General features: G+C 39.0%; 1 protein-coding gene across 1 annotated transcript in view; it reads right to left on the bottom strand.

The window, feature by feature from the left end:
• Nucleotides 1-12,477, bottom strand: part of FLT4 (fms related receptor tyrosine kinase 4) — a 318,524-nt gene that overhangs the window by 79,311 nt on the left and 226,736 nt on the right. Inside the window, exons 11-13 of the mRNA XM_075344371.1 lie at nt 12,017-12,158; nt 4,505-4,613; nt 3,229-3,588 (exon numbers count right to left, since the gene is read on the bottom strand). Of these exons, the coding sequence (XP_075200486.1) occupies nt 3,229-3,588; nt 4,505-4,613; nt 12,017-12,158 (611 nt within the window). The remainder of the gene's footprint in view (nt 1-3,228; nt 3,589-4,504; nt 4,614-12,016; nt 12,159-12,477) is intronic.

Genomic DNA, 12,477 nt, shown 5'->3' with positions numbered 1-12,477 from the left:
AATTAGACCTAATATCAAACATTTGAATAATATACTGTAGTAACAAAATAGCATAAGTCCTACCTAACCCAATTCTCTGTTCGAAAAAGTAGAGAAAGTGGATTGAGGAACATATTTATAAGGATAGAAAATATGCAGACTCGTGGAAGTTTGGGTTCACCAGGTCTGGCCGGACTTTGGTTAAAAGTTTGGTTGAAGACCCGGACTTGACCGAACTTGACCCTGGTCTCCAAACCCCATAAAAGTCAATGTGGACCAGATCATTTGAGCTGTAAAAAGGCTGTAAAATGTTCATAGTAAGGGTTAGGAAGCTACAAAATGGAACAAGTAAATCTAATATATAAAGCTGAATGTGTTTGTGTGTGTGTGTATGTGTGTGTGTGTGTGTGTGTGTGTGTGTGTGTGTGTGTATGTGTGTGTGTGTGTGTGTGTGTGTCCGGGATTGGTATCTGCACTGTCGCAGCTACAGCCACAAAATTTTGCACACTCACACATCTGGACCCCGAGAGCGTCATAGGCTATGTTGTGAGGCGAAATTTTAACCCCACGCGTTCCAATTTACCAATCAATTTTTCCCCTATCTACATAATGGGGAAAAAGTGAAACGAAAAGTGTATCCGCACCTTCGCATTTACAATCACGAACTTTTGCACAGGCACCTCATGTGACCCAGGGAACGTCGTAGACTATGTTTTGACAGGAAAATGTAACCCCGCGCTTTACAGTTACTCTCCAAAATACATGGCTCCATTAAAGTAAATGGAGCCTGGAACTACAGGTTATTAGTAGGAGCTGTGATTGGTTGCTATAGAAACAAAAGACATTCATAGTATAAGAAGCTTAAATATGAGGTAATAAGATGTCGGTGGGGAGACGGATAGAGAGAGACAGACAGAGACAGACAGAGAGACAGACAGAGACAGACAGAGAGACAGATAGGGAAAGAGACAGTGAAAGAGACAGACAGAGACAGACGGTGAAAGAGACAGACGGTGAAAGAGACAGACGGTGAAAGAGACAGACGATGAAAGAGACAGACGGGGAAAGAGACAGACCGAGCACATTACTTGGCCAATTTAGTTAAACCAGTGTGGAATATCTGTGGTGTTAAAATATATGTTGTGAAATGCTTCTATTAACTTAGTTTTTGCCTTTTAATAATTACATTTCTATCTATTTGTTTTGTGGTTTTTGTGTGCAGAATAAATTTTTGTTAATACATTCTATTTTGTTAACAACAGTTATTAACCCGGGCGAAGCCAGGTAGTACAGCTAGTAGGAAATAAATTAAAAAAACAAACAAAAAAAACAGCATGGGCTCCCACCTATTTTTGTTAGCCAATACAGGTGAAACAGACAGCTGTGGGCTGCAACCCTCAGCTGTCTGTACCTTGGCTGGTAGTCAAAAATAGAGCGGACACCACAACGCTTTTTTAAATAATTTAGATAAATAATTCAAAAAAGGCATGGATTCCGCCCTATTTTTGATAACCAGCCAAGGTAAAGAAGACAGCTGGGGGCTGGTATTCTCAGGCTGTGAGGCCTATGGTTATTTGGCCCTTTTCAACCTAGAAATAGAAGCACGCAGTCACCCCAGAAGTGGCACATCCATTAGATACACCAATGCTGGCTCTTTACCCAGCCCTTTCCAATAATTTAAAAAATGGAGTGGGATCCCTTGTATTCGTCATAACCAGCCAAAGTTAAGCAGACAGCTGAGAGTTGCAGCCCATAGCTGTTTTACCTGCGGTTAATACCAAAAATAGGCGGGAGCCCAGGTAATTTATTTTTAATGTTTATTTTTCACTGCAATCTACAGTCATGTTCTGACTGCAATAAAGCTTGTTGATTGGCTGCGCTGAAGTCTTTCAACAAACTTTATTAACAGACGAACAATACTTGTACACCAAACTTTTAAAAGTCTGTGTTTGAGTCCGAGCGCCAAACACCTGGTGTCTGGTACAAACTCCAAACTTTACAGATCATCCCTAATAAAAGGAGTATGAAAACTATCAACTAAAATTCTTTATAGCTGGTCTTTAGTATTTCAGTCCTAAACAACTTTATTCAGGCTGAATTTAGGCTGAGTTCATATTTTTAGTAGTTATTCTCATTTTTGTATGTATTTTGGATTATAAAAACGTAAATAAAAAGTTCCAGTACATATACAGTAAAAAAAACACATAGGGGCTGATTCATTCACAGATTCAGAGTGGCATTGTGTACACCCGTCTTAATTAAGATCTCACTGTAGTAAGATGACAAAAATTTATTAAGAGTAGCATGGCATTTCATGAATTTGGTGCATCTTCTCAGGGACGTGCTCCTCCCTGCAGCTCTCTAGAATTGCTTCTCCAGTGGGGCGGAAGCAGGCATGCCCTCTCTACTCTCCAGGTCCACCTATTTTGGAAGAGCTGCTTCGAGCTGGCGTGCTCTGTGTTTGTGGAGAAATGTTGTGACTTTGCATTGTATCTATGGAAAATAGATCTTATGTCATCTGGTCACGGATCCGTTTTATAGCACTGGACATGCTCAGAATACTAGAAGTGTTCAGAGACGCCTTTAGTACAAAAAGATCGAATACAACAGAAAAAACATATCTGTCGGTAACAGTTGATCGGTAGAAGGACCGGGTGTTGCACTACCAACGATCAGATATTAAATGCCTAGCCTAAAGATGGGCTATCAATAAAAAAGTAGTGGCCAACCCCTTTAAGCCCCTGTCTGTAGTCTCACAATGTCGTCTGTTTCTTGCTCTCCCCACCTAATTTTTAATCAAGTCATTGTTTGTATTGTTTTTAAGTATTTTTAGTATTATTAGTTTTATCACAGATTTTGTGTTACTTCGGTATTGTTTTTTTCACGGTTTTGGGTGCCGGTATAATTACTTCTTCTATTTTCATTTTTGGATACCTTAGCAACTTTTTGAGGATTTGGTTTGTTCAATTTTCTTGTGTTTTCCTTCTCATGATCAGTTATTCATCATAAGGCAGGGGTGGGGGCAACAGATAGAATATTTCAATTGCTGGTGCCTAAAGGTGCACAGAATTTGGCTAAACGTCTGTGGCACATGCTAAAAATGCCATTAGCCTTATAGCTCTTATCATAGTATGTTATGTCAGATTTCCAGTAGAACCTTTCCTTGGTCAGTATAGTTTTTTTTAACTCTTTTATTTCTGGAAAGTGTAGCCCTGCATATATTTTACATAATGCCAATATTCTACTCACCAAGCACCGATATGTATTTCTTCTGACAATGCTTCTCCCGAGTTTTTCGGTTTTGGACTTCACAGACATAAGCCCCCTCATCCTTTATTGATAGTTTGGGGATATTGAGTATCAGAGTTGCATTACTCGATCCTTCTTGGTGCTGTAGTTTTCCTTCCATGCGGTCGGCATACTGGTGGATATTTTTACATTCCAGTACAAGTGGGTTTCCCTCAGCACCATTTAATGTGTGAAGGTTCAGTCGGTACCACTGCATGTTCTCATACGTGTACTTATCCGACAGGCAGCTCAAACTGAGGTTCTGACCCTCTATTGGTTCCTTAGAAGGCTCAGGATCAATCGCAAAGCCATCTGGAATTGCTAAAAAGAGATGAAGAGTGATATTGTGCAAAAAAATAATGGTTTGGTTTATTAGCATTTTTCTACTAAATATAAAAGGGAATGAGGCGCAGTCAACAATTGTGTTATAATATGTTCTTCAGAGAGATTACCACTAGGGGGGGCTTAATTTGCAGCTATACCATATAATGCTGTATATTGATAATGCACATCTCCAAACTAGCATAATAGGTATTACAGTTAAAACCAGTTTACATACACTATCTAAAAAGACACATCTGCATGTTTTTCTCACTATCTGACATGAAATCATAGTAAACCTTTCCCGTCTTAGGTCAATTAGGAACCAATATTATTTATATTTGCCAAATACCAGAATAATGAGAGAGAGAGAGAGAGAGAGAGAATGTTTTAAGGTATTTTTATTACTTTCTGCAAAGCCAAAAGTAAGAACTATGCCTTTAAACAATATGGGACCGCCCATATGATGATGTCATGTCTTTGAAAGATTCTGATAGGTTAATTGGCAACATCTAAGTTAATTAGAGACACACCTGTGGATGTATTTTAATGCACACCTGAAACACCCTGTCACAGGGCCATAGCTTGGAAGATGGAAGATCTTACAGAAGATTTTTGAAAAACGATCCCTCATCCAGGAGGCATAGAGGTATGGCTAATTTAATCTCTATGCTACCTATATGCCCATATTAATAACTAAAAAAAATTGAAAAAGGGTGAGAGATTCCCTTTAAGTAAAAAATATATTGCCCCATAATGTGTCCGCATGATTTAACCCAGCACATATGCTCAAGAATGCCTGTACTTGTTATATTGCCCTTTCTTCCCATGTCTCCCTCCACAGATGGTGCAATTTTCAACCCAATTTCTCTCGTTCCTCTTATAGTTGTTCCAGCATATTTCTGCAGCCACTTACTTGTCACGTAGAAGTATACGAGCCTCTCGTCTCTCCCGGCTTTGTTGTAAGCGGAGCATTTATACATAATAGACAAATTGGCTTTTTGTATTACCATCTTGCTCACAGTCTGGAAATGTAGAACAAAATCCATAAAATGATAAATATTTTAATCCAGATTAATTTCCAAATAACTTTCCAATTACATTATGAACCCCCAAATTTGGATCCACTTTACTAAGATATCAACAAAATACATTACAAAAAATGTCCAAATATATTTTAATATTTTTTGATCTTTCTGGATGGGGTGCCAGGTACCAGCAATGAAGTCCTGACTGTAGATAACCTGAGAATTAGAGACAAGGCACTCTCAAATGGTGATACAAACGAAGAATTTATTCCATAAGTCTTAAAGCAACATGTGACGTTTCAGCCAGGTGGCCTTCATCAGACAACTTGTTATTAAGACTGTCAGGGTAGTGGCAAAGGCAGTGGTATCCACCACTATGCTGCACATTATCCTGTATGGAGGGCAAAGTGAGCCCAATTTTTTGTATGGAGGACTGTGTGGCACCCATTATCCTGTCTGGATATGTGAGGTGTATTATTCTGTATGGAGGGCTATGTGGGGCCAATTATTCTGTATGGAGGGCTATGTGGGGCCCCTTATTCTGTATGGAGGGCTATGTGGGGCCAATTATTCTGTATGGAGGGCTATGTGGGGCCCCTTATTCTGTATGGAGGGCTATGTGGGGCCAATTATTCTGTATGGAGGGCTATGTGGGGCCCCTTATTCTGTATGGAGGGCTATGTGGGGCCCATTATTCTGTATGGAGGGCTATGTGGGGCCCCTTATTCTGTATGGAGGGCTATGTGGGGCCCATTATTCTGTATGTAGGACTATGTGGGGCACAATATTCTGTATGGAGGGCTATGTGGGGCACAATATTCCTTATATGACTATATTGGGCCCTTTAAACTGTATGGACGATTATATGGGGCCCATTATAATGTATGGAGGACTACTATGTGGGGCCTATTTTTATGTATGGAGAACTCTGTGAGGTGTATTATTATTTATGCAGGACTATGTGGGGCCTATTATTCTTTATGGAGAGCTAAGTAGGGACATTATTCTGTATGAATGACCATGTGGGGCCAATTATTCTGTATGGAGGGCTATGTGGGGGCCATCATTCTGTATGGATGACTATGTGGGGCACATTATTCTGTATGGAGGACTATGTGAGGCCCATTATTCTGTATGGAGGGCTATGTGGGGCCCATCATTCTGTATGGATGACTATGTGAGGCCCATTATTCTGTATGGAGGGCTATGTGGGGCACATTATTCTGTATGGAGGACTATGTGGGGCTCATTATTCTGTATAGAGGGCTATGTTGGGCCAATTATTCTGTATGGAGGACTATGTGGGGCACATTATTCTGTATGGAGGGCTATGTGGGGCCCATTATTCTGTATGGATGACTATGTGAGGCCCATTATTCTGTATGGAGGGCTATGTGGGGCACATTATTCTGTATGGAGGACTATGTGGGGCCAATTATTCTGTATGGAGGACTATGTGGGGCCAATTATTCTGTATGGAGGGCTATGTGGGGGCCATCATTCTGTATGGATGACTATGTGAGGCCCATTATTCTGTATGGAGGGCTATGTGGGGCACATTATTCTGTATGGAGGACTATGTGGGGCTCATTATTCTGTATAGAGGGCTATGTTGGGCCAATTATTCTGTATGGAGGACTATGTGGGGCACATTATTCTGTATGGAGGGCTATGTGGGGCCCATCATTCTGTATGGATGACTATGTGAGGCCCATTATTCTGTATGGAGGGCTATGTGGGGCACATTATTCTGTATGGAGGACTATGTGGGGCCAATTATTCTGTATGGAGGACTATGTGGGGCCAATTATTCTGTATGGAGGGCTATGTGGGGGCCATCATTCTGTATGGATGACTATGTGAGGCCCATTATTCTGTATGGAGGGCTATGTTGGGCCCATTATTCTGTATGGAGGGCTATGTGGGGCCCATCATTCTGTATGGATGACTATGTGGGGCACATTATTCTGTATGGAGGGCTATGTGGGGCCCATCATTCTGTATAGAGGGCTATGTGGGACCTATTATTCTGTATGGAGGGCTATGTGGGGGCCATCATTCTGTTGGATGACTATGTGGGGCACATTATTCTGTATGGAGGACTATGTGAGGCCCATTATTCTGTATGGAGGGCTATGTGGGGCCCATCTTTCTGTATGGATGACTATGTGGGGCACATTATTCTGTATGGAGGGCTATGTGGGGCCCATCATTCTGTATGGATGACTATGTGAGGCCCATTATTCTGTATGGAGGGCTATGTGGGGCCCATCATTCTGTATGGATGACTATGTGAGGCCCATTATTCTGTATGGAGGGCTATGTGGGGCCCATTTTTCTGTACGGAGGTGTATGTGGGGCCCATTATTCTGTATGGAGGCCTCTGTGGGGCACATTATTCTGTATGGATGACTATGTGGGGCCCATCATTCTGTATGGAGGACTATGTGGGGCACATTATTCTGTATGGACGGCGATGTGGGGGCCATCATTCTGTATGGATGACTATGTGGGGTCCATTATTCTGTATGGAGGACTTTGTGAGGCCCAATATTCTGTATGGAGGGCTATGTGGGGCCCATTATTCTGTATGGAGGACTATGTGGGGCACATTATTTTGTATGGAGGACTACGTGTGGCCCATTATTCTGTATGGAGGACTATGTGGGGCACATTATTTTGTATTGAGAGCTATGTGGTGTCCATTATTCTGTATGGAAGACTATGTGGGGCACAATATTTTGGATTGAGAACTATGTGGGGGCCATTATTCTGTATGGAGGGCTATGTGGGGGCCATTATTCTGTATGGAGGGCTATGTGGGGGTCATTATTCTGTATGGAGGGCTATGTGGGGGCCATTATTCTGTATGGAGGGCTATGTGGGGCCCATTATTCTGTATGGAGGACCATGTGGGGCCCATTATTCTGTATGGAGGACTATGTGGGGCACATTATTCTGTATGGAAGACTATGTGGGGCATATTATTTTGTATTGAGAGCTATGTGGGGGCCATTATTCTGTATGGAGGACTATGTGGGGGCCATTATTCTGTATGGAGGACCATGTGGGGCACATTATTCTGTATGGAGGGCTATGTGGGGGTCATTATTCTGTATGGAGGGCTATGTGGGGGCCATTATTCTGTATGGAGGGCTATGTGGGGCCCATTATTCTGTATGGAGGACCATGTGTGGCCCATTATTCTGTATGGAGGTCTATGTGGGGCACATTATTCTGTATGGAGGACTATGTGGGGCCCATTATTTTGTATGGAGGGCTGTGTGGGGCACATTATTCTGCATGGAAGACTATGTGGGGCACATTATTTTGTATTGAGGGCTATGTGGGGCCCATTACTCTGTATGGAGGGCTATGTGGGGCCCATTATTCTGTATGGAGGACTATGTGGGGGGCATTATTCTGTATGGAGGGCTATGTGGGGCCCATTATTCTGTATGGACGGCTATGTGGGGTGGGCGATTAGGTTGGCCTGCAACTTTGTCCAAGTTTTTAATTTTAGCCCTTTGTGTATTTAAGTTTGACATCCCTTAATTAAACATTATAGTATTGTATTACTTGTCCCTCGCTGAAGGGAACAGATGTGTAACAAAAAAAACAGGAAAATTGCAACCTGCAGGAGTGGCCTGAAAACAGGAAGAGAGGAGGAAATAGGAAACCGGCCTTGTCTGCTAAATGTTAGTGTTTTTGGTCTAATTTTATGCCCTTGAAGCAGGTACTTAGTCACAGCCAAGCTATTCAACACGTGAAGCCACCGGGGAGCATGGAAAGGTCAGCAGATCTCACAAATGTTAGTATAGGTCACTTACGAGAAGACAGACACATACATGGCCGTGGATCCTAACAGGAAGCCGCTCTGCTGCATGCTGCCGAACTTTCCTTGCAAACGGAAAAACTAATTATAGAGGCCCCATAACCGGGCAATGAAAAGCAGGACCCCGGCTATGTAAATGTTACATGGATTTGCTGTAAGTGAAAGTACATTAGGATACAAAAGAAGGATTTAAATAAAATTCTCGTTGGATATTGGACATTTACACAACTTGTATGCACGAGGCCTTATTCTTTTAATTTTTGCCTTTTTGACGTTTATTTTATGTGTTGTTTATTTTTTTTGCTTTATGTTTGTCATTGTGGCCGAAGTTTGCAATTTTAAGATGTTTACGGCTGATTCATCGATTACAACTTTTTATAAAGTCACTACATTTTTTGCGAAAATGTTTTCCTGTTCCCATTGGAGTGATTTTATTGTACACCTTAATTTTTTGCACAATTTTGGGGACTTTTTTAGTGCCGTATGCCACTTTTTGCACTAAAAAGTTGCAAAAAAAAGTTAAAGGCAAAAATAAAGAGCATTTTTGAAAAACTTTAATGAATGCTGCAAGAGAAAAAAAGAAAAATGACTTGAAAAAAATCCCAAATGGAGAATAAGGCACAAACTGCACCAGAATTTTGGAACAAAACATGATATATTCTACCCTAATCCCTGAGAATCTGACTTCAGGGATTATTTTAAATGAAGGTGGGTGTTACCAGTGTGAGACATGTAGATCAGAAGAGCAGACTGTCAGTCATTTCACGTGTCACACAGGAGAACAGACTGTCAGTCATTTCACGTGTCACACAGGAGAACAGACTATCATTCATTACATGTGTCACACAGGAGAGCAGACTGTCAGTCATTCCATGTCTCACACAGGAGAACAGACTGTCAGTCATTTCACGTGTCACACAGGAGAACAGACTGTCAGTCATTTCACGTGTCACACAGGAGAACAGACTGTCAGTCATTTCACGTGTCACACAGGAGAACAGACTGTCAGTCATTTCACGTGTCACACAGGAGAACAGACTGTCAGTCATTACATGTGTCACACAGGAGAGCAGACTGTCAGTCATTTCACGTGTCACACAGGGGAGCAGACTGTCAGTCATTTCACGTGTCATACAGAAGAGCAGACTGTCAGTCATTCCATGTCTCACACAGGAGACCAGACTGTCAGTCATTACATTTCTCCCACTGGTAGCGCCTACTTTCATTTAAAATGATCTGTGGGGGCCAATTCAAAGTAAGATCTATGTCTGGCCCTGAGATCTTAACAGCTCATTTACATATTATGAAAAATGTGAATTTCTCTGGAATAAGATATCGGATCACAGATATCGAGATATTATTTTATTCATCTTTCCATGACCTACATGCCCACATTGACAACTTAAGAGTGTTGATCCAACTGACAGCTCTCTTCAAAGGGGTTTACGAATAGAATGATACAATATCAGACTGATGAGGAGCCGACACACAGCACCCATACCAATTAGTTGTTACAAGCTCCAATCGATTGGGGAACCTATGGAGTTTGGGGCCAATGCACTGAAGTTTTTTATGCCAAATTCTGATGTAAAACATTTTAAAAAGTCACAATATTTTTGTGCAACTTGGAAAGAGCAAAAAAATATTGTGACATTTGGCATTTACACACCAGTCTCGGTCAGCCACATGTATAATATTGGTATCAAATACTTGCGATTAGAAATGTAGTATAGTTTTCCTTTTAAAGCCATGTCTCTTATCTCATGTGTAGGGCATTGCAGCTTAGTTATCCATGGTTACTACTGTGAGTAACTAGCTGCCACTATATGAGTGGACATAACCATGGATACCTAAGCTGTGATGCCCTGCACATGAGCTAAGTGACATGGCTATATCAGGAGAACTATTGTACATTTATAATTGGAGGTATTTGCTAATATTATTATTATTATTATTATTACTACACATCATACATATTGGGTTAGGATCTTGGAGATTGGAATAACTCTTGAAGTTTATTGCCTTTGCGTCAAGTCTTGTATATTCTGCAGATTTTTTGGTTTGCACCCATTTCATTATTCTATGTGCACTTTTTTCAGTCTATTTTATAAATGCTCACCTGATTTATTATTTATTTTTTGTGCAGAGATAGTGATTCCAAATATTTTCTCCTGATTCTTCAAATGCGACTTTTTGAAAAGTCGCAAAATTTGGTGCAGCTTCACTGCAGTCCTCTCCTGGTGTATTTTTAAGTACACCAAAATTGTTAATCAGTTTTTACAACTTTTGGGGTCAAAGTATGATATTTGATACCAAATATAGAAAAACTGTTCATGTCAGGAAGAAAACGCATTCTTGGGTTTGGTCAAATTCATGAATATCATGCAAAAGTGACAAAAAAAGTCATTGATAAATTGGGCTTCTGGGACTAATAAAATCGACAAAATATTGAGAAGTTTCATTACAGTCATAAAATATTACGTTAAATTATATATTTTTTACAACTTCATCTTTTCCATATATGTTTTTATTTTTATTTTAACTATTTTATTTATATTTATTTATATTTTAACTATTTTATTATTTTATTTATTTCATTTATTTAAATTATTTTATCTGTTTTATTTATTATTACTGTATTTATTTGTTTACTTATTTGTTCACTTAACTATTTAATTTATTTATTTTATCTATTTTATTTATTATTATTTTATTTATTTGTTTACTTATATGTTTACTTATTTATTTTATTAATTAATTATTATTGTATTTATTATTATTTTTTTTATTTATTTGTTTACTTATCTATTTTATTTATTATTTTATTTTATCTGTTTTATTTATTATTATTGTATTTATTTGTTTACTTAACTATTTCATTTATTTATTTTTATTTTATCTATTTTATTTATTTGTTTAATTATTTGTTTACTTATCTATATTATTAATTATTATTGTATTTCATTTATTATCATTATTTTATTTATTTACTTATCTATTTTATTTATTATTTTATTTTTTTATTTTATTTATTATTATTTTATTTATTTGTTTACTTATTTGTTTACTTATCTATTTTATTTATTGTTTTATTTATTTTATCTATTTTAGTTATTATTATTTTATTTATTATTATTTTATTAATTTGTTTACATATTTGTTTACTTATTTGTTTATTTATGTGTTTACTCATTTTCAATTTACTCTCTGCATTTATGAATTTTAAACTGTTTCTATTGACTCCAGATACATTATATACTTCCCTGCTGAGTTTACTATTTTTATGCTTGGCTGATACTTCCATACAGAATATACTAAGAATAGTGGAAGGTAATTATATTATTCTAGCTGCACTTTTAACCCGGGAAAATAACCCAGCGTTGTTTCTTGCTGCTATGATTTTTTTTTGGGCATTTCCTTGATTGAAAAGTAGATTGAGCGCAGACGCTTATGTTGTTGTATTGTGGATAATTGACTTCCCCAATAATTCATGATTGTTCCTGCCAGGATGACTTTAGGAAGTGCAATGCAATCAGGGAATATCACCCAGAGACTTTATGGATACCTTATTCCGCCCCTCCACAAACTCATTCCAAGTATCCATGCTTTCAATGATGTTCACGTCACCATTCGGGATCACGTCCTTCCAGTCTTGGCACTCTGGCATTCTGTCACGTTGATGCCTAAGGGGTGGAGATTGATGGGGTCTGTAATCCAAAACAACAAACCAATAATTAAAATTATATACATGTGTATACATAAGTTTTTATTTTATATATTTTCAACCTCCATAAACATGTGTCATCTAGTCATCTATCCAAAGGACAGGTAATAAATATATGATCGCTAGGGGGTCTGACTATAGGGAACATAACCAATAACGAAAACAAGGTCCCAAAGTTGCCTGGGTGAAAGGAACAATAGTGAGCATGTGCGACCACTGCTTTATTTCCTGCCTCCAGGACTGGTGGTCGCACATGCTCAGTACTGCTATATTCAAATAGTGGAGTCCCAATATTCAGGAGG

Source organism: Anomaloglossus baeobatrachus, chromosome 4, assembly GCF_048569485.1.
Source record: "Anomaloglossus baeobatrachus isolate aAnoBae1 chromosome 4, aAnoBae1.hap1, whole genome shotgun sequence".
Classification (NCBI taxonomy): Eukaryota; Metazoa; Chordata; class Amphibia; order Anura; family Aromobatidae; genus Anomaloglossus; species Anomaloglossus baeobatrachus.
This window is presented reverse-complemented; position numbering and strand designations above follow the sequence as displayed.